The sequence below is a fragment of the Castor canadensis genome, chromosome 7, assembly GCF_047511655.1.
Source record: "Castor canadensis chromosome 7, mCasCan1.hap1v2, whole genome shotgun sequence".
NCBI classification, from domain to species: domain Eukaryota; kingdom Metazoa; phylum Chordata; class Mammalia; order Rodentia; family Castoridae; genus Castor; species Castor canadensis.
In genome coordinates, this window is record NC_133392.1 from 16604968 (window position 1) to 16628044 (window position 23077).

Genomic DNA, 23077 nt, shown 5'->3' on the forward strand with positions numbered 1-23077 from the left:
TACTTCCTGAAGCAACCCTGGAATATTCTACCCTAGCTCCATGAGTCAATGGGGAAGTGTTCATTTCCTAGGGATGCCAGTAACTAACTCCCACACAGTTTATGATGGTTTAAATGGCACAGTTCTGGAGGCCAAAAGTCCAAAATCAAGGTATTAGCAAGGCCCTGTAGTCTGCTCACTAGAGGAGCAGCCTTCCTTGCCTCTTCCAGCTTCTGGCCAGGGACACCTGCCTTTTCCAGCTGTCCCTTAACTCTGGCAGCATCTCTATAATTTCTTCCTTCACATTCACATGGCGTATTCTCTGAGCCCCAAGTCTCCCTCTCCTTTCTCTTATAAGAGAACCCAGTCCTTGGGTTTAAGGCCCTGCCTGTTTCTTGAAAGCCTTAATCTAATCAGACCTGCAAGGACTCAATTCCTAATAGGGTCCCATTCATAGGTACCAGCTATTAGGACTTGGATAAACCTTGCTGGCAGCACAGTTCAATCCACTGTAGTGGGGTGAGTGAAAAATAACACTTATTAGCTAGGTGTATCACTGCAAACCTGTAATTCCAGCACTTGGGAGGTTTGAGTCAGGAGGATCATGGGTTTGAGGCCAGTCTGGGCTGTGTAGCAGTATCCATCTGCCCCTGCCCCAAAAGAATAAGTATGTTTGTGTATGTGTAATGTTTTGTGTCATTGGTTTTCAATCTTCACACTAACCCTGTGTGTTAACCTGTGTGTTAACCTTTCTTCCTACTTTGCTTTTGGTGGAAAGATGAAGGCTCAAAGAAATCATAAAACCTGTTGACATTCACAAAGCTTGTTAGTGCAGCCGCAAAGTTCCAATCCAGCTCTTTCTACTGCGCTAGTCTCCCTTGGTCATAAGAAAGAAAAAATTATTAATGACCTTCCTATTTGCAGGATATTCTTGTCTTAATCACTGAGTTATACGTAATGCCAGTGCTGCCAAGATTAAAGAAGAAAGAACTTCCGGCACAAAATTTTGCTAATGACTAATGAAGACATAAAATCTTGCTGTAATAAATTAACATGTGTCTCCTAAAAAAAAAAGAAAGAAAAAATTAACAGCTGTTACAGTAAAGTAGCTGTACAAAAAAAATTACAGGCTTTTCTTCCACTCATTCATGCATGGAAAACCATAGAAAAATACTGGATGTAAAGAATACTAAGAATTTTGTATTGATGTTTATCCAAAGAATACAGAAAAGCCAATGCAACTATAGCAAGAGAACTGCCAGGCCATGTAGATGTAAGCTTTATTTTATTTAGAGGCTGATTCTCAAGGTCTGATTCATACTAATTGCTTCATACCTATTCGGTGAAGAGATGAATGAATGAAGAAATGACACTGGAGAAGCACACTGTCACAGCTGGCTGAACTAGCATCCCCTAGAGCATGGGACCTCCTAGTTTCCAAAGAGGATCAAGGTAGTTCAGGGCTTCCCCCACTCAGGCCCAGAGTTTCCCTACCTCTCTGTTCCAATCATGTGTCCGGTGGCAGTGCTGTCTTAAGTGACTGCTATCGTGAGGCCTTCAGTTTTAATATTTGGCAGAATTCTTCCAGGATAGGAATCTGTATTGAGATTGGAAAAACTTCCTGATTATTCTATTGATATTTCTGGCCCAGGATTGGTTGAGAGATCACAGTAATGCTACAGACTCCAGACCTTCTCAGATGGAAATTTGCCACTATTTTCTGCCCATGTTCATTCTGACACTTGGTTCTATGGATTTACTAGAATCGTATATATCTAAGTGAGAGGAATCATTGTACTGGTGCAGGAATTTTGCTTGATAAAGAAATTACATGTTCAAAGCGCTGAGAACTTCTGAGCCTCAACACTGAAGAGACTTCTGGATCCATGAGTTTTTAACTGTGTTCACCGGAATAAGTGAACACAGTTCACTGGAACACTGGGAAAAGGGTAGAAAAGTATCTTGGAGGTTTTAGATTTTTCAGGACAGTAATGCTAATTTTCTTGCCCTTTCTAAGTGTGTATCAACTTGAGCAGTGTACCTCCCTTGTTTGCAGAAGCTCTCTGTGTTAGTCAGGATTCTCCAGGGAAACAAAGCCAATATGATTGTCTGTCTTCTATCTATCTATCTGTCTATCTACCTGTCTATATATAGAAAGAGATTAATTATAAGGAATTGGCTCATGTGATTCAGAAGCTGAGAAGACCCAAAATCTGGAGTTGACAAGCTAGAGACTAAGGAGAGGCAATGGCAGATTCGGTGTGTCTGAAATCAGGAAAAGATTGGTATCTCAGCCCAAGCAGCCAGGCTGGAGCAGTTCCCTCTTACTTTGTCTTTTTGTTCTATTCAAGTCTTCAATTGATTGCATGAGGGCCAATCACATCAGTGAGGATGATCTGCTTTACCTACTCTAATGATTCAATATTACTCTCATCCAGAAAACCTCACAGGCACACCCAGAATAATGCTTGACCAAATGTCTGGGTGCCACGATCCAGTCACATTGACACATAAAATTAATCATCACTCTCTCTGTGGTGAATCACTCTGGTTAAGGATGTAGTGTCATATACCCAGCCTTCTTTAGTGTCCTTGATGAAGTTATACTCAGTTGAAAGAGGATTGAAGAGGTCAAGGAAGAAATCCAAAGAGGGCTTTGTAAATTGGGTTGTTTCCTTCTGAGATTCTACTGGCTTTCTTCGCCTCTTGCCCTGACCATATTGGTACCTTTTAAAAATTCATGAAAGAGAAGATGGGTAAGATACATAATTACAGTGCAGGGAGAGCCGTCTCGGTTTTTTGAGCAGGTCTACATTAAGCCAAGAAATCCCTTGTTTGAAACCTATTCCTAATAGCCAGAGGAAGGCTTTCATTAAAACATCATATGTAAGCCGGTCATTCCCTATCCATCTACAGTCACAATTCACCATGAATCTCCTCTGATGAGGACACCCATAGTGGAGGGTGCAGAAAAATGGCTGCATTTCCATGTGGCTTGAGGAACACCACCAGTCGTACTGATCTGTGGAGCTCATTGGGCTTCCCTCCTGCCACAGTTCTTTCCTAGCTGTTATGCTGCTACACATGGGGCTCAGGAAATACACTTCAGTGAATGGGTTTTTTATTAGTTAACTTTATTAGAAGTCATTTAGTCTTTTTAATACCAAAAATCATCTTAAACCCAGTAATAAAGTAGATGCTCTTTGCAGTTTGCCTACCCATACTTAGCAAATATGATACTAGCAAATAATTACCATGCAAGATTTGTTGACAAACTTGTCAAGCATTTGAACAATGTCACACACCAGCAACCTTAATAACAGTGGTCTCAACACCTGTTATCGTATGGTTTCTTGAGTCTTTTATTATGTTCTTTGTGTTCGTTTGCTTTACTGATTTCAGAGGATATGATTCTGTTTCTGTTGAGCAAGATGAAATGGAGTGGCAGAGTTCTTTTGTATTTTTGTACAAATCTAGGTTTTTATTCCTTAGATACACCTCATCTAGGCTCCAATTTCAAAGGATGGTAAATTATTTTATTTTATGTTTATTGTTTGTACATGAAAGAAGAAGTTATAAGAGTCCAGCTGAGGAAATGGTGGGAGGGGTCAGAGTGACTTGAATTCAGATCTAGATTAACTAACTGTGTGAACGTGGGAAAGTTACTAAACATCCTGGGCCTGTTTCTCTATCTAAGGGATGATTATATACACCGCATAGGCTCATTGTAAAGCCTCAGCAGAGTGAGATAACCTTTGTCATCATTTGGCTGTCTTTATTATTATTACTACCATTTTCGTATTTTGAGACAGGGTCTCTCTATGTAACCCAGGCTGTCTGTGAACTCTCAGTCTGTCTGTCTCCACATCCTGAGTGCTGGAATCACAGACGTGCAACACCACAGCCAGCCTGACTTTGTTATTAATAAAATCAGTTTTCCTCTTTTGAGTGATTCTCCTTTCTCTTTCATTGGCTTATTATTAATAGTATGTTGTGTTATTTGTTAAATTATAATTTTATCTTCATAGTTTGTTTAAGTAAAAAATTGCCTAACATAAATTTATTAATCCTTGTTGCTAATTATATTGAGAACAAAAGAAAGCAAAAGGAAGGCCCTTCATTCCTAGTGTGCTTTTTGTTTGTTTTATTTTGTTTTTAGTTTAGTTTCATTTTAAAGAAAGCAACTCCTCAACAAAGTTTGGTATTCAGAGCTAGGATTGTTCTGGGGCTTCTGAATTCTGAAGACTTGATGCTTGTGTGGTAGAAATCTGGTTTGATGTTTGAGACAGACACAACTTCAGTATTTAAAGGACTTGAAAACAAGTAGAAAGTAGCCCGCTGTCAAAAGAGACTGTACAATGCCAATATTCCTCTATGAGAGAATAAAAAATAACTATGGTTGGAAGGAGAGGAGCTGGTTAAAGAATGGTTGATTCTAAGATACCACTCATTATAAGAAGTGTCCTTAATTTAGTCGCACTTTATTTGAAAGGAGGAAACAAAGGAGGCATTACTGTATTACATGCAAACAGAATCGCAACATGCATTCTTCTTTTATGATGTCAGGAAGTAGGAAAGAGGAACTTGGCCTGTTTGCCTTTGTCCTTGGGTTGCTCAGCATGGCCTTTGCAGAGAATAGGTGCTGCACACATCTTTGCATGGACCACTGGGTGTTCATTCCCAACCTGGGAAACACTTGTTGAACAACAGTTAGGAAATGTGTTGAACAGTTGTTATGGATAGACATGACTGTAGTGAGATTCAGTGAGATTGAAGCTAAGAGTGTTGGCTAGTTAAAATGCTGACCATGTATTGGGGCTCTGATAGGCTTGTTTTCAAGGTCAAGGGGATAATAATGTAGAGAGAGTGGGGGTGTCTATGGGTGTTCCATTAGAAAACACAGTTAGACCAGAGAAAAAGTATCTATAGACAATTTCAGGATATTTGAGGTTGGAGCCCAGAATGTTGGAGAAATTGGAGCAGAGAGGAAGCAGGGCAGGGAGATAAGGAGCAAAGGTCCCTTTGAGACTGGCCAGGAAGGGAAAAGGAGATTTGAATGAAGAGCCAAAAATGCAAACTTAAAATGTTCCCCCAAATGCAATGCACTGGAGGAGTCTGAAATTGTACATCAGCAGTTTCTTTTGACAAACTTTGGCTGAAACATTAAACAAAAACAACGATCCAACTCAAAATTCTGATACCTTTAAGTTGTTTATATAACAGGGCTTCGAGGGTTTAATTTAGAATATTTCTGTGATGAATAACTGGCTCTAATTCATGTAAACAAAGAACAGCTTGCACTGAGTAACCAAATCTTCTTCATCCAGGTCATGGCTGTTTTCCTGAGGAGAAAGCTTTCCTTTTTTAGCTCCTTCTCACCTTGGTAAATCAAGATCCACCAACACATTGTAAAGCCTAGAGCCCTCCTCACTGCTCCTTTGAAACTCTTACTAGGGCTGACCTCCCTTTACTCTCTGCGATGCAAAACTACATGAAGTCCGGGTAAGAAAGCCTTGGGCAGGAGCTATTTCAGGGCTAGAAAGTTTGGATTTTTTATAAACTCACTGTGACTTGTATGAGTCCCTTTCTCTCTCTGAACATTGTTTTTGTTTTGTTTTCATCAGAAAGATGACTGTTTTTCATACTTCTTAAATGTTCTGTCTAGGACCTGGGAGGGGTTAGCGTGGGCTATGCCCTGTGTTCAATCCCAGGTACCAAACAATAGTAACACAAGCAAAATGCTCTGTCTATAATGGATGTTGTAGATCAGTGCTATCCTATCAAAAGAATGCAAAAATTCAAATATGTAACTTCATATTACATCTAAAATTTCTCAAATTCATAAACAGGCAAAATTAATTTTAAGAATATATTTTACTTAGTACATCCAAACACCATCGTTTCAAAACATGAAATCAACATAAAAATTGTTTATTTTATATTCTTTAAAATTTTTGCACTGTCTTTGAAATTCCATCTTTATTGTACACTTACAGTACATTCCAACTCAGAACAGCCACATCTCCTGTCCTCCATCACCACATGTGGCGAGTGGCCCAATAATTAGACAGTTCCATTTTAGGCCATCAGTTGCTGAGAGCCCCCATGAGGAAGGTTGTTAAAAGGCCCACCCAGCCACAGCCCTGTGGATTTCTTAGGTCTTGTGGCTTTGCATTAATCCATTAAAAGCTTAGTGTGAGTTCACATCATCCATGAGCAACTTTAAAAAAATGGGAATGTTGTCAGTTTTGGGACAAAGAAAAAGATCCTGAGAATCCCCTCATTGGTCCACAATCCCATCTGCTCAATTCCAGAACCCTCCAATTTGGAAAAACAAAAGGTTTTTTTTTGGGGGGGGTGTTGTTTTGATTTTTGGTTTTGGGTTTCTGGTTTTTTGGTAAAGCACAAACTAATCTGGAAACAAACCTGCCCTGAAATGATGAGGCAATTTATAATTTGTTTATCTCACTTAATATAAATATTTGCATTTTGCTATAGAAATATTAGTGCATTTTATTCCCGAGTCTTTCCTCAGACCCTGCTGGGGGAATGTGTACCATGTTACATTTCTAAAATCTGGAATCTACTGAATTTCAAAATACCTCTGACTTTAGGGATTTCAAATAAGAGGGTACAGACCAGTGATAGTGTTTTTGAAACTTTTTGATTATGACTATTATCTGAAATGTTTTACAGTGTATCCCAGGACACACACACACACACACACACACACACACACACACACACACACACACACACACCCTGCAATTGGAAACAAAAATTTTATAAAAGAGTGCTCTTTTACCAGTGACTATTCATTCTGATATTTACTACTACTTTTCAAAATACACTTTTTTTTAGAGCAATGTTAGGTTCACAGATTTACTGATTGTTTTTTCTTTTGTGGGCACACTGAAGAGTCACGTCCACAGCTTGCAAAGCGCTGTACTGGAGACCATGGAGGATAGCACAGAGAAGTGGGCACCTATCAGAAAAAAGAAACAGGACATGGGCTTTTGGTGAGGAGGCACCTTGTCCCTAGGCCTGTTGTTCTCTCTGTGGTGAACAGTTCTGATGGCAGTAACACCCCTTGGTATGTGTTGGTCATTGTTAGCGGTTTTTCTTGGAGTTTGGACACCATGTATTTCATCCAAATAACTACCTGCCTTTACATTGGAACTTTTCAAAGGAGATAGGAAATTAAGTCTACTATTGGGCCATTTTATGGCTTTGAAAAATAGGGATATGCCTTAGAAAGGGAGTGGTTTATGTGGAGCTAACTGCCTCTGTATTTTGGCAACTGAAAACAAGCTTATGTGAAAAGGAAATTTATTGGTTCATGAAGATGGCAAAGTTCAAAGTTAGCTTTAGTCATGGCTGGACCTACAACTCTCGCCATGTGGTGACAGCTTTGTGTCTCCCTGTAGTTACCAGCTTTGATCTCCTCTGAGCTTCATCCTTAGACTGGAACAGTATGGGGGAGGGGCTCTACTGCAGCTCATAGCCTCATGGCTTACAATCCAAAGAGAAGTCCTCTTACTCCCCAAACCCATAAAACAAATCCCAGAGAGAATTCAGGCTTGCTTGGACCTATCACTGGGACCTGAAGGATGGCAAGACTGACTGCATCCTATCTCATGATGAAGGTGGGGTCAACCACAAAACAACATGAGAAACAGGCCCTCCATTTACCCAGAGAAGGGGAAAAGAATGCTAAGTCAACCAGCGTAATTACTTTCCACTCATTACTGATTCTTAACTCCTTCAAGACTCTTAAGGGTCTGCTTTTCAGGTGCTGGGGCTCACACAAAGGGGTTATATACAGGTTCTATCCCTGACAGTCAGTTTCTTGACATCCAGAGATGCTAGGATCAGCAGAAGCATGCCCAGTCTAAGCTAGACAGCCATTCACAACAACCTGCTTTGTTAAATTTGCTCCCAGGGTGGGGGAAAGGGGTAGGGAGCTTTTGCTCCTCCACTCTTCCTAATATTGGATCATTTTAGGCAAGGATTGTTTCTCTTATCTCTTCCCTACCTTGATGATCACATTGCACCCATTTCCATTAACTGCTTTGTCCTTGAAGCTCTGGTCCATAGTCCTTGGGGTCATGTGTGGAGGTTAGGGCTGGCATTCTCCATAGCTTCTGTACTCCAGGAGCCATGAGTTGCAGCTTTGCCCCTGTTCTGCCACCCAGTTGCCCTGTAGGGCTCCCTGGAATAAGTGAAGGCCTTCCTTCACATCCTTCCCTTTCCTGCTCCACCCTAGGGTCAGGCCCACAGTCTGCAAAGTACTATATAGGAGATCATGGAGGGCAGCATAGGAGGGGACACCTGTCAGGAAAAGAGACAAGGCATGGGCTCTTGGTGTACTGTAGGATTTCCTCTTCTTCTCACTCCTTATTCCTAAGGCTGATGGGAGTTTAGTTTCACTATTCTCTGCCCACTTGTCCTTGATCCGCCCCCCACTCCAGACCTTGGTGACATTACAGCCCAGTCTTCTCAAGGTGCTTTTCTTTCTGGATTTTTTCCTGTACTTTGCTTTCACTAGAATGGTTTTGAGTTCCCATCTCTGTGCAATCTATTCTGTGTGTGTGTTGGGTAGGGGGGATGCTAGGGATTGAACCAGGACCTCAGCATGCTAAGCACTTGCTCTGCCACTGAGCTTCACCCTCAGCCCCTGTAGAGTCCATTTTAATAAGAAAATCTTTACCAGTGTAAGGCAGGCTCCTTACTGGAATGGATCAGAAGGACCTGTTGATTCTGAACTCTGATATTCGCTCTGTGATCCTTGTGGAGGCATCTTCCTCTGGTTTCAGGCCTGGGCACAATAATGCCTTTCTCACAGGATGAACTGGAATTTCATGTGGAGGATGACTGGTCCAAATTCTAGAATCAGAAAGTAGGCTGGGTAGCTCACTATTGAAGGAACCCAGCCCAGTCTGGCTTGAACAAAGAAAATGAGATGCCTGGCCACATGTAACTGGGTGGTATAGAGGAATAGCTAGTTTGGGACATTGCTGAGTCCAGGTACTGGGATGATACTGTCTGGACTCCCTAGTGTCTGGTTTCTTTCTCGGGTGGGCTGTTCCTAGAGACAGTCTTAGCAGCCCCAGGCTGAGGTTCTAGCAGCTCAACATGCTGAAGAAGGAGATGCTCATTTCCTAATGGTTCCAAGAATAGTCCCAAGACTGACGCTCATTGACTTGACTGGTCAAGTCATGGCCATCCCTAATCGAATCACCAGCTGGTGAAATGAAATGCTCTGATTGGTTAGGTCCACAGTCGTGTGACTGCCTGTGGTAGTAAGGGTGAGGGGTTCTAGTTCTACCCAAACACAAATAATAACAGTGGGAGAGCAGGTTTCCTGAAAGAAACTTAGCTATGAACTAGGGCAAATGGATGCCGGGAAAGAGGCAAAAGCAACATGAATGCTCTGATTATACTCTTGGGCTCTCACTTCCGAGGCAAACTTGTTCACACTGTTGTGCTCTTTACTCAAAGGAACGTTGCTGGTGGTGGCTGTCCAGGCAGGCACATGGTGGGGGTAGGGAGTGGAGACAGGTGAAAGGGTGGAGAAGATGCAAAAGGACCTAGTGGTCACCTTGCCAGTCACAGCCTGGCGCTGATTCTTGCTCTGTCCGTTTCTGGTGTTAATTTAACCGGTTGAAACCCAGTCTGAGTCACAGGACCTTTGAAACTCTTCCCTTGTTCTTTCTCAGCTCTGTGTGTTCTGGGAATGTGACTTTCTGGAAGGAATTAACCCACATTCATCCTTTGCTGCCCTGTTGGCCTCTGCTGGGACACAACTCAGTAGCATTCAAAATCCAACAGGGACATCTCCAATTGCTTTTTTTGAAGGTATCTTATTAAAAAATTGCAATGTGCATGTGTGTTTTTAAAGTGGCATAGAGAGCTTTTTTATATCCATTTTACAGAAAGTAGGATTTTGTTTAGCAACTGACATTGATTGACCTTAATGTAAGCATCACGTGGGACTATTTTACACTCTTCATGTCAATCTTATGAAGTAGATATGATCATCAACTCCATTTTATAATTGAGGAAACTGAGGCACAGAGAAGTTAAGCTTCCTCTCAAGACCAGGAACCCAGAACAAAAGGAGCAGGACCCCCAGGACACTCAGACAGTTTAAGGGAAGCACGAGGGCAGGCAAGAGACACTCCAGGTCCCAGTGGCCACCAGGATTCAGGCCAAAGAAACACGGCGGAGTGGGGGAGGGGCTTCTGTTTTCCTTGCCCAGCTTCCTTGGAGCCCCAAAGAAGGGCTCTTGCCCATTGGTCCCATGGGCAGCATCTAGTGACTCCCAGCAGCTGACTCCAAGGTAAGAGTGATTGGGTTATGGGGGCCGATTTTGACCTCCAAGAGGGTGAGTTCTGAATAAGGTGCAGAGGCCCCTACATTCAGCTCAATGGCATTACATTACTTTGAACAGATCCTGAAAAGAAACGGTAAATCTGGACTGTACAGTGATTTTTCTTTTTACCATACATCTTGAGTTTGTGTCGTTTTTTATAATGCAAGTATCAAGTGAACAGGACAAACTTGAATTTATAGCCCAAGCTGAAAATACAATGCCCACTGAGGTAGTTCCTTCCCTCCATGGAACAACCAGGGCTGTTCTGTGTTGAGGAGGAGGGGAGAGGAGGGGAAGGAAGGGGAGGGGACGGGAGGGGAGGGAAGGGAAGAGAGGAGAGCAGAGGAGAAGGGAGAAGAGGTGAGGGGAGGGGAAGACAAAGTTCCCATAACCCTTCCATCAAAAGAGAGCCTCTGTGATCATTTTCCAACCTACTTTTTTTTCTAGCTGACACAGTATTTCTTAAACTTCCGATGTGAACTTGACAGACCCCCACAATCTTGTTATGAAGAAGTGGTTTGTGCCCGTTGTGTGATTTGCCACATAGGGAGACACCAGAGAAACCTTTGTGCCTCCCACCCGCATAACTGGCCCCCACTGACTCTGAATGAAGCCACTCTTCTGGCAGATTGCATCCAAGGAATGTCCTAACTGGGCTGGGGACTAAAGGCCTCCTGGCCCCAAAGCCTCTTTGTCCTGGACCCTAGTGGCTGCAGGGACTTGGAGTGTCTCAAGCCTGCTGTCATATGCTCCTGAAGTGCTGGAGGGCTCTGGGAGCCTGGAATCCACCCCGTCTTCCTGATCTCTAGGGGAGCATGGAATCCACCCCGTCTTCCTGATCTCTAGGGGAGCAGTTACCTCATGGTCTTTCCACCATACCCTTGAGAAAGTTCTCCCCACAAATGCCCTCTGAGAGTGAGATGCCTGGTGACCTACCAGCCACATTAGCAACCAAGGACAGCTGCTGAGTGGCCCAGCTAGGGACTGGAATTGCAGCCAAGGAACTGAGTCCTTTGCCTGCCAGACTGACCTGTCCCCACACCCTTTTAGTAGGAGGAACTTTCATTAGCCCATGCGTCTGTGCATCTGTGCATGTGCACGTGCGTGTGTCTGTCTGTCTGGCAGCATCATGTTCAGCAGGTGTTTTCTAAGCACTGTCTTTGAATACAGCTCTGTTTCAGAGAAACCAAATCCAGGCGTGTGTCCCTACCTACACAGAGCTTCCCATTTCTTTGGGAACAAAGGATATGTATTCATGGGGCAAATAGACAATAGTCTGAGTCACCAAGTATTAGCCATGTGCTGGGCAGGCCGGATGGCTGTGCTAATGGGCAGTGAGGCACGGTGGAGATGGCCCTTGGCAAGCCTGGGGTCCTTTCTGCCTCTGTGTGCTTGGTTTGGTGTCTTCAGCTATGTGAATCTCCAAAGGGCCCCAGCAGTGGGACTCTGGTTCCAGCTGGCTCCTTAACTGGGGTTGGAATCCTGCTCTTGGAGAGGTTTGTTCCATTTGAGAGGTCAGCAGTGAGCAGCTCAAGTTGTTTTTCCAGTAGTGCGAGCTACAGCAAAGCATCTGTCCCATATGCTTCTCTCTCTCTCTCTCTCTCTCCTCTCATGGCTGGCTAATCCTGGAATGCTGAGGGTGGGCCGTTCATGGGGAAAGTGTTTTAAGTGATGAGACTCCAAGATAGGTGAGAAAAAGCAGAGCTTGCAAAAATGATGGCAAGATGACCCTTGAAGGTCAGGCCCATGGGGAGCAGAGCATTCTCAGTGCTAGTAAGCTGAGTAAAGCCCTCTCCCCCTCACGATTTCTTTGAGATGGAGATAAAGAACAACTCCTCCTGGAGTATTTAATCTGGAGAAAGTTCCTTACACTTCTGGCTCAGTCTCCTTGGGGCCAAGTCTGCAGAATGGACATTCCCTGAATCATTGGTTGCCAATCAGTAGCGCTAAGAACTTCTACTTGCTTAGGCAAGACAAAGACGGGGGTTCAATAATAAGGAACATGTAGACATCTTGGTGCTTGCCTTCTGCACTCTTCCTATCCAGAGGAGAAAGGAAAAATACTTTCACATGCATCTGATTTCATGGAACAAATGTGAACCTAGAAAGTTCTACAGATAATTCAGGATTGAGTAACATGGAAGCACTGTGGAAGTTTGAAGGAGCCATATAAGTAAAAGGATTTTTCATGAAGCTAATCGTCAATCATCATCATCATCATTATTATTTTTGATGGGACTGGCGTTTGACCTCAGGGCTTTACACTTACAAAGGAGGCACTCTATCACTTGAGCCACACCTCCAGTCAATTTTACTCTGCTTGTTTTGGAGATGGGATCTCAAGAACTATTTGCTCGGGCTAGCCTCAAGCTGTAGTCCTCATGATCTCAGTCTCCCAAGTAGCTAGAATTATAGACATGAGCCACCAACACCCAGTCCATTAATTTTATTATTGAATCATTTATTTTATTATTTAGGTCATTAACCTTGGCTGTACCTTAGAATCACCTAGGAAGCTTTTAAAGTTTTGGGGGCCCCAGATAACTCCCAGAACAATGAGAACAGAATCTTTGGGTGGACCCAGGCATCAGGATTTTTCAAGCTCCTCTGATGATTTCAGGGTACAGTCATTGCTTTGCCTTTTGTACACATGTCCCCAGGTGCTAAGTGGACTTAAAAAGGCAGGGTATGTCATTGGAAGTTGGCGATGAGGTGTCTTTGAGGCCATGCCACATTGGTGTGGAAACACAGAAAGCTACTGAGTCTGTGTACAAGTGCTCAGCAAAGGCGGTCTCAAATGTACCCTGCATCATATAGAATGCTACATAGCAAGGAAGAGGAACAAACTTCTCATGCATGAAACATGGATGGATCCCTGCCTTGTGTTAAGTAAAAGGAGTCAGACCCAGAGGGTATGCAGCTGCCATGCTCTGGGAGTGGGGGAGAGGCACAAAGAAACGTTTTTGGATCGTGAACATTGTTCTATATATTGATTGTGGTGGTGGCCACCTCAGCCGTGTGTGTTTATCAAAGCAAAGGACTATACGGTAAAAACCAAGGGGGTTGCTGTATATAAGTTATATCCCAGCAGAATTTTTTAGTTAAAAAACACCAACAATGAATGGATGAGAAGAATTTAGTATATATAATGGAATTTTATTTACCACAGGAAGGAAGAAAGTATTCCTACATGACACATGGATGAACCTTGAAACTATAATGCTAAGTAAAAGAACCCAGATACAAGTTTATTATGGTTCCATTTATATAAAATATTCAGTATAGGCAAATCTATAGGAACAGAAAGCAAATTTGTGGTTGCCAGGGGCTTGCAAGGGGGTAGGAGGAGGAGGGAACAGGAAGTAACTGTCTAGTGAGTTTCTGTTTGAAGTAAGAAAGTTCTAGAACTAGATGGTGGCAATGGTTGCACAACACCGTGGAAGTATTTAAGACCACAGAATTGTAAATTTAAAAATGGTAAAGATGGAAAATGTGATGTGGTTTTTACCACAATAAAAAAAAAAGAAGAAGAAAAGTTTGACTTCTGTTAACATGACAGATACACAGCAGGTACACGGTAGAGGTTGACTCAGTTTGGGACACTTTTGAAGAAAGGGGCCCTTTGGTCTTTGGCATCCCTCCTCAGGTGGAGTGAAGGCATGCTTGCTAAACACACATCCTGAGCACACGAAGATCCTCTCTGATCAGAAGGAATTTGCTGAGCACGCTCCACCCATCCATGGCATCTTTGTGACGTGTCGTGCTCATGGAAATGTTCATGAGTCATAACTTCAGGTGCTGTCAGCCATTGGGTTCTTGAAGATAGCATGGCCTGTGGCTTATTAGGAAGGGGGGGGGTATACATGTCTTCATATTATAAAGAGCAGGTCTGCTCAGTTTGATGTTTGGAAGGAAAATCATGCTCAATTATGGGTCATTGAGATACAGCTGAATAAATAAAAATGTGTGCATGACACAGCAGGGACACCGTGAAGTTCCGCTTTCTTGGCGTGTTGGGAAGACATTTATGGTTGGGATCCTAGTGACCAAAAGTAAGACTGTCTCAGGATGAGGAAAGCTGGGGGAGGAGGTCATCTGGAGGAGGCCCCCGCCATGGCCCAGGGCAATGAATCGAGCAGTTGAGCCTTCCAGCTCTGCGTGGGCCTTGGATGTCCTAAACAAGAATCTTATTGATGATTTTTTAGACCCTGAGCAGACAACTCTGAACTTTAACAGAGCCTGGATGGAAAGCCTGCACAAGGGCCTACAGTTTCCAGGATGAACAACAAGCTTATTTTCCCCTCCCTCCACTGGAGGACGAGGAAGAAACTGAAATGAAAAGTGTGGGGGATGGAGGAGGAGAAGGCAAGTGTGATGAGCCCGGTCCTCAATGGAATAGCCACATTCCTCTGAGGGGTTACCCACCCCTCTGAGCCCTGAGGGTTGAAGAATGTCACTGGGGTTGGCGCAAAGTGGAGCCTTGCCTCTGTTGATTGTTGTTTCCAAGAGCCTATATCTAAACCTCAGCTGGATGTATCCCTTGAGGAATCACTGATGGCCTCTGGGGCGGCAAGCCAGAGATACCCGAACCTACAAAACCTGACCCTCAACCAGAAGGGACTTACATCTGGCACTGACATAGTCTTGACACAGGCTGAGATGACCAGGAACAATTGGGTTTGACAAAAAGAACCCTAAGAGGCAGAGCTGGCAAGTAAGCTGAGAACTACTGGTCACCAGTGGCTTTACAGAGAGGCAGCCTGGGAGGACTGAAGGATGGTGTGGCTCCAGAGAAGAAGGGGAAAATAACTCCCTCTGGTCCCCAGTCCTGTATTTGACTGTCCGTGGTCCCTATGCCTTCATTTCTTCAAACCTGGTTCTTACGATCCATCTAAAACAACTGTTCTAGAAGGAAGGGAAGGTGTTGATGCTGTCCTCAGCAGAGAGTACCCCAGGTGCCACTAACTCCTACTCATCTGCCCAGCCTATCAGTTCCCCATTGCAGGTACCCCAACTGTCAGCTTTACCATGTGTTCCCAGTCCTGAAAGTCTGGTGGCATTCTGCATCTCTTAGCCATACAGGCATCTTCTCTTATAGTGCTTACATCTAACTGAATGGTCCCCAGGTCCCACTGGCTCTACCTGTCACATGTCACCTCCAACCCTTCTTCTTTGTATCTCTTCTAACCCCTTCCTGGTAGGGTCTGGTGGATCAAGAAGCAGAGGTCATGACTTAGACCTCTCCAACTCCCTAGGAATAACTACAGCCAGTGCGTCACAGATAGCAAATTCTTTGAACCCCAGCATCACTTCTCACTGGAGATGTGACCAAATTAGGTTGTAATTCAGCCTCAGTAGCCCATTTTCGCAGCTTTACTCGCTGGGTGATTGTGAGAACTGGAGAAAGTTGGGTACAGCTGATGGCATGGCGCCCAGCTGCCTTAATTAAGTCACCTCCTCCTCATTCTTGTCTGCACTAGTGCCGTCTATCAGTTGGCCATCTAACCGTTCTCCCCTCCCATCCATCATCCCCACTGTCTTCAGAGTTGTTGTCCCTAGCCTACTTGAAGGACAGTCTTGTGTGGTCCTGCCCACTGCATCGCCCCAGGCACTGCAGCATTCACACCAGCTCCTAAGCAAACCAAATGAAGCTCTGTGATCTGCCCCACCCCCAATCCACAGTTCTGGCCTCAGAACCCCATCTTCTCCCTTTTGAGGCTCAATCCCAGCCCCATGCTCCATGTGCCTCTGACACACAGAGCCACTCAGGAAATGCTCTGGCTCTTCCTAGTGAGTTCCTGTGCACTCCTCAATGTCCAGCTTATAAATTCCTCTCATAACCCAAGTTTGCCTGTCTTTCCCTGGCATATTGCTGGTTCTTGGAGCTGTTCCCAAGCTAATCTTGTTCTCACCCTGTGTGTTCACTGTGTATCCCCAGGAAGGGTTGCAGACCCACCTCCCTGTCACCTTTGTCTCCCCAGAACCAGGCATGTACATTCTACCCTTTGGTGTAAAAATTTGCTCACGTGGGCTATAAACAAAGGCTGTGTTCCAGGAATCGGGTAGCTTTTGGGAAAAGCTAAGGATATGGAAAGGAAGAGGCATTTCCAGTGTTCATGCTTTTCCTCTTCAGTTAGTTCAGAAGTTGTGGCAGAGGCACAGCCTTGAGAGGACCAGAAGATCAAGGAAAATGAGGCAGAGACCCCAGCTTCCTTGCAACGTCCTTTCGCTTTCCCTTGTTCTCTGTAGCCGAGTGTAAGGCTCAGAGTCTCTTTCCTCATATTAGTCCTTGGTTCCCTGGTTTCACTTCTTTGAATTCACTGCTAAAGCCTGTTGAGTTCCAGCAGTTGACAGGAAGCTCATGAATAGCTGTTGAAAACAAAGCAGAACCCAACCTGCAGCCCAAACCTCATTTTATTCTTTCTTTTCAGTCTTTCTCTGGGACCAGCATAGGTAGACCCTGAATAAGCACTTGTTGACTTAATCTCATAAAGACTCGTTTGCAGACCATCAGAGCTAAGTGTTATGAAGCTGGGTTGTAGACCTTCTTGACTTGATTTCAGGCAAGAGTTGTCATTTTGCCATTCTTTTCTCTTTCTCTCTCTCCCCACTTTGTTTAATTCAGTCTGACATCTCCAAAGCTGTTCCAAACCCAGCAGTATCATCAACTTGGATGAGGCCAGGATAACATTGGGAGTGTGGCTCCAGGCCCTTAGTGAGCCCATATGGTCACAGTAGGGCATGGGGCTAAGTGAGGCGCCAACAGAGAAGCACTGCTATCTCAGATGAGAGCCCTAGCCAGTGAGGCTGCTACAGTGCTGACTATACCCTCACATGCTGCCATGGGAGCTGGGGATGCTTCATGCCTCTCTGCTGAGTCCCATCCTTTTGGGGCAAACATTGGATCACCTAGAAGAGCTTAATCTGTGCCCTGTCCTCAGGTGTGCCCAGTGCCCCCTGCTTCCCTGCCTCTGGTTATTTGTAAACCTGCTTGATGTGGTTGTAGGTCTGACAGCAATGCCAGAGACAAGGGTGTGGGAAAGATGTTGGTCAGCAAAGAAGTGGAGACTTTTCAGCACCGTGCCTGTTTCTCCTAGTCACTGGCTGGCCCAAGAGTGACACTGCTAAAGAGTGGCCCACATGGACAAGGAGCTTAAGAAGGTCTGAAGCAGATTCATCATAAACAAAGCAGGAGCTGCCAGGTTCTGAGTTTTCTAACAGTAGTTTATGTATTTGGTTTCATTTAGACCAATTGGGAGAAGAATGGTTTGGATTCCCAGTGTTGCTGCTATGTTATGTAAACTAGAAAAGGGGTTGGGGGGTGTAGCTCAGTGGTACAGCACTTGCCTAGCATGGGTGAGGCCCTGGGTTTGATCCCCAGCACCATGGAATAAATAAATTAGAAAGATCCTTTTCTAAAGCCCAAACATTCTAATGTTTTAGGGAGGTAGAACCTGGTAGATACCTGGATTTTCAGTGAATTTCTGTCCAGTCTTGATCCAGGACAGGAATTTATTTTTCTTGCATGCTAGCCATGGAGTGTGTTCAAGTACACCATAAGTGGATGGATTTGCTTTGCTTTCATTCATTCATTTAATCAACAAATATTTATTGTTGTTTATTTATAATAAATAAATTTATTATTTACTTACATCCTAGAAATGTAAGTTAAACACAGAGCCTGTCCTTGCAGCTTATAGATAAATAGTGACATAGGCAGGTACAGAGATGTGAGAGGCTTTTTTGACGTATCAATAATATTTTATTGATTACATGTTCAAATGATATTTGAGGTTAAAACATTCAGTGGGTTTCATTTATTTCTCTTTTTATCTTACAAAATAATGGGTTTCATTATGACATTTTCACACATGTATACAATGTACTCTAACTTCTGTCACCCTCTCTTCTCTGCCTCCCCCTCTAGGTACCCTCTCCCAATTTGTCTCCCTTGTATGTTCATATCGTTTTGTTTGTTGGCTTGTTTGTTTCCAGGTCTAGATTTTGCCTATCAGAGAAAGCATATAATGTTTGTCTTTCTAAGTCTTCACTTAACATGATCTCTAAATTTATCAATTTCATTATTCTTTCTTTAAATTTTATTGGCATATTATTGTAACGGGAGAGTTTCTTATTGCTGTTATAACAAATTACCAAGGTTAGGGATTCACAGCAACATATATATTCATTTACTTACCATTAGGGATTAAGATATAAGTATCCACAGGCCTCTGTTCCTTCTGGAGGGCCCAGGAGACGATCCATTCCCTTGCCTTTATAGCTTCTAGAGGTTGCCTACATTCCTTGGCTCATACCTTCCTCTACTCTCAGAACCAACATTGTAGCATTTTTGCTCCTCTGTGACTCCTACTACTTCTGTGCTCCCATCTCTGACCCTCACCCTCTTGCCTTTTATCAGGGCTTTTAGGATTATGTCGGGTCCGCCTGATAATCCAGGATCATCTCCTCATTTCCGTCATATCTTTGGTCTTTTTTCCATGTACAGTAGCGTGTTCACAGGTTCAGGAGTTTTAGGACATGGGCATCCCTGGGAGCCACCATTCAGTCTTTTGTAGGGTCCAGTGCTGGTAACATGGGATTCCATGAAAACCTTCACTATTACAGAAAACAAGGGAGGATGCCCCAGGGCGAATGTTATGTAGACCAAGACCTGAGGAATGAGTGGCATTTGACCAGGGCAGAAGAGACTGATGCTAGTGTACAAATGCCCGAGAAAAAGGGACACAAAAGAGGTACAAGTGCTCGGCAGTAGACGACAGGGATGAAGGTGGGTGGGTGATGCTGTAGCGTCTGCAGAAAGGCCAGTCGGGCATCCGGGGAACCAGGAGTGACTTTTAATCGTGGACATCCATGAACAGATCTGTGTTTAGAGAGCCATGTAGCCAAACTGAGCTCAAGCTTAGAGTCATAGGATTTCAGATCTGGAAGGAACTTGACAAAGTATTTATCCAAACAATCTGAGAAGGTTTAGTTGTGGGCTCAAAGTCACCTGGAGAGAATCAAGATGAGAATTATAATCACTGCTCCAAGGTCAGGGGTCAGCAACCAGCAAAACCTTTTGGCGGCTGAGTTTTGTTTTCCCACGAGAACGTTGAAGGAGCAGATATTGGTGATGGAGGAGGTAGCCTCAGAATGTGGGGCAATTTGGTCACTGTCTCTCCTCCAGCAAAGGGTAGACTTGCAGCCTCTGTTGATGCCATCTACCACAAAGTTGGGGACCTATTTTTCTCCTACTGTGACCCTAGAACTCAAAGTCCCACCTTCTCTTCCCCACCAACTGTGTGCCACCAGACCACATGCCAAATCTTTGCTCCTGAGCCCTGAGGGACCATTGGTGGTTCTGGGGGGAGGGGCACTGCAGGATCTGGAAAAAAGCAGCCACTGATAGCTTTCACCTGATTTCCATCTCTAGCCCTAGAGCAGCTGCTGACCGAGCTGGATGACTTCCTCAGGATTCTGGACCAGGAAAACCTGAGTAGCACAGCCATGGTGAAGAAGAGTGGCCTGGCAGAACTCCTCCGACTTTACACCAAGAGCAGCAGTAAGTGTGGGCCAGGGGCTTCGGACATGTCCCATGGAAATGGAAAGATGGCAGCACTAGTCCACTTGGGCTTCCACAACAAAGTGCCACAGACCAAGTGGCTTTAACAACAGGCATTTATTTTCTCACACTTTCTTGAGGCTTGAAGTCGAGGATCAAGGCGTCAGCAGAGCTGGATTCTTTTGAGATCTCCTTGGCTTGCAATAACTATCTTCTCCTTATGTCCTCACATGGTCTTCCCTTTGTGTGTCTATGTCCTGATCTCTTCTTATAGTGACATCAGTTGTACTGGAATAGGGCCCACCATAATGAACTGATTATTTCTTTAGAGACCCCATGTCCAAATACTGAAGCCTTGGAGGCTAGATTTAAGATATAAATTGGGGACACAGTTTAGCCCATAACAGTGGTATCAGGGTAACTTGAACTTGAGTGAGAACCCCAAAAATCTCTGAACACTCAACACAGCAGACTGGAGGTTTTAAATGAAGTATTTTCAAAGCATTTTCCTTACTGGTTGAAAGCAGAGTTAGTAAACTATTGTTAAGAATACCTAAGGCTTAATTGATCACATCTCACATGGACACGTATGAACTTGTATGATCTTTAAGACAATGCTACAAGGTTGATACTATTACACAGGAGAAAACTGAGGCCCTGGAGAGTTTAAATAACTTGCCAAGTATTATGCAGCTCAAGGAAGAAACAGAAAGTAAAGTTTTCAGACTGTAAATTATAAAACCCTGAGTTTATAATTTCTCCATCTTTTTATTGTGATAGAGTTTACATATAAGAAAGCACACAGATCTTAAGTATAAAATTCAGTGAGTTTCAATAATTATATACACTTGTGTACTCACCAACCAAAGCAAGGGTTAGAATATTCCTGTCATCCAGAAAGTTCTAACTTGCTCCATCACTATAAACTCCCTTCTAATTGCCTTCCCACCCCTGGGCAACCATTGCTCTGATTTTACCCTGGTAAAATCCAGGATTTTACCTGTCCTGGAGCTTTGTGCAAATGGAACCCTATGGTATATCCTTTGTGTCTGGTTTCCTTTGCCACATTCTTCCGTGCTGTTGGGTGGGCCTGTAGTTTGCTCCTTTCATTGCTGAGGAGTATTACATCCTGTGAATATTCTGTCTGTCCATTCACTATTGATGGGCATTTGGGTTGTTCAGACTTTAGACTATTGTGAACATTCTCAGATAAGTCTCCTTATCATTTCATTTCTAGCAGATTTAGATTTTTTAAAAGAAAATCTTGTGAAATCATAGCAGTTGAATTTGATTTTCATGTCAGGTGTTTAGGAACTGGAAGTGCCGTTTGGCGACAGTAAGGGACCATCAGAGAGCACTGATTCCATCTGCCTCTTGGCCGGTGCAGCCTACATTTGTGCCAGGGAAGAGAAGTAAGTCTCCACCTGCTTCAGTCACCACAGCCTGGAAATGCTTCCTGCATCCAACCTGAATCTGCCAGGCTACTTCAGGGTCTTTACCCACTTCTTTGTTCCCAGTGGGATGTATTTCTTTTCTCTGAACAACAGAGATGTGATAAAACTGAAGTCTGTTACTGTATTCCTACAGCCTCCCTTCTGGAGGAACAATCCTGGCACCCCACTCTGTCTCATCAGGGGTGTTTTCCTGGAGTCCCTTCTCACCTTTGCCACTCTCCAGGCCATCTTGCAGTTCCCAGGCTCCTCCTGGCTTTGTAGCATTGTCAACCAGGACTGCTCATCAAAGAAACGCTGGTGGGAACGGCAGAGGGGAAATCCATACTACAAAGCCAGAAAGTTAGAGAGGGATGACTCACCTCTCCAAGGGATTCATCAGTGGGATCCTTTAAAAAGTACACTCCCTAGACCTTTGAAGATGTGCTCCAACTTGAGAATGTTCTTTATAAAGACCGCCTCTGTTAGGAGCTGGAAAACACCTCTTTGTGATCTATCTGACCCATGGCTCTTATTGCAAATACACTGGCAGCGCCTCCTACATCTATCAGGTCCCTTTCTGGCTTTGCGTGCTGTGTAGCTCCCTGTAGAGTGACCTTTGTTCTGCCTTCCATCCACACTTATAAAGTCAGGTATTCGCTACTTTTGGTCTCTGCAGCTTAGTGGGGCTGTGGGGGTGCTGCTGAGAACTAGTTGGGGGCTCCCCAATGTAAACTACCTCCAGAGAGCCCCCCCAGACCACTGACAAATGTGTACAGCTGTACTAGGGCCTGTAACTACTGCTTGTATTCTGAGATATGGTGCCCTACTTATTATAGCTACTGTTGACAGAGAACTTTCCTCTGATCCTCTTTGCACCCTTTATTTGCAGAGAGGGTAGGACAGCGGCTAACATTGACTATGTCCTACTGGAACCACACTTAATGTATTCGGTGACATGGATTAAGTCATTTAATCCTCATCCCAAATCTGTGAGAGAATGGTTATCCCCAGTTTATCTACAGAGTAATCAGGGTTTGGCTAATCACTTGACTAGAGTCACACGGCCATCATGATTGGCAGAGCCAGGGAAAGGGGACCTAACTGTTGGCAGTCCTGTCTCTCCCTAGCTCTTTTGTGCCTGGTTAGTTGTTGTACTCCAGGAGACAGAATGCTGAGCACCCTCCTCCACACCCAACATAAAGTACCCATCTTCCTCCTGGCTTCAGAGGCCAGCCTCACTGTGTAGCTACCAAAACTTAGCTCATCTGGGGTGCCTCGCAGGTGAAGCAGGCTGATCATTTCAGGATAGCCTGTGGTCCTCTCTGGATGCCCTGTTATTTATATGATTGGGCCAGTGTGTGTGTACATGCAGGCATTTATACTTTTCAAATGGAATCATCCATTTGGGTTTTCTGATTTTGTATTGTCCTAACCTAACACAGATTTTTCTGCCCTCTCTTTTTGTCTGGGTGATGACAAGGCACAGATTGAGGACTGTTTGTCAGAGTCTTGGCTGCCTGTGGTATGTTCATGCCTTTGCCAGCAAGAACCATGTCCCCTCCTCCCCTGCTCAGAGGCTCTGGGACATTCCAGTGACTGCCCTTCTAATAGGAAGCACTTCAAATTCCCAATCTAGCCAACTGTAGCAAAGGTTCAGGTCCCTCCTCACCAACTCCATTTCTGTGAGAAGAACCATCCACTGCAGGTAAGGGCACATGCATCAGGAAT

The 23077-nt window shown here is 44.1% G+C and overlaps 1 protein-coding gene across 7 annotated transcripts in view; it reads left to right on the forward strand.

Moving 5' to 3' along the window:
- Afap1l2 (actin filament associated protein 1 like 2) overlaps positions 1–23077 on the forward strand; it is a 94467-nt gene that overhangs the window by 35787 nt on the left and 35603 nt on the right. For all 7 annotated transcript variants that reach the window (XM_074078251.1, XM_020178192.2, XM_074078252.1 and 4 more), the window contains one exon: positions 19788–19916. In XM_074078251.1, coding sequence (XP_073934352.1) covers positions 19788–19916 — 129 coding nt within the window. The remainder of the gene's footprint in view (positions 1–19787; positions 19917–23077) is intronic.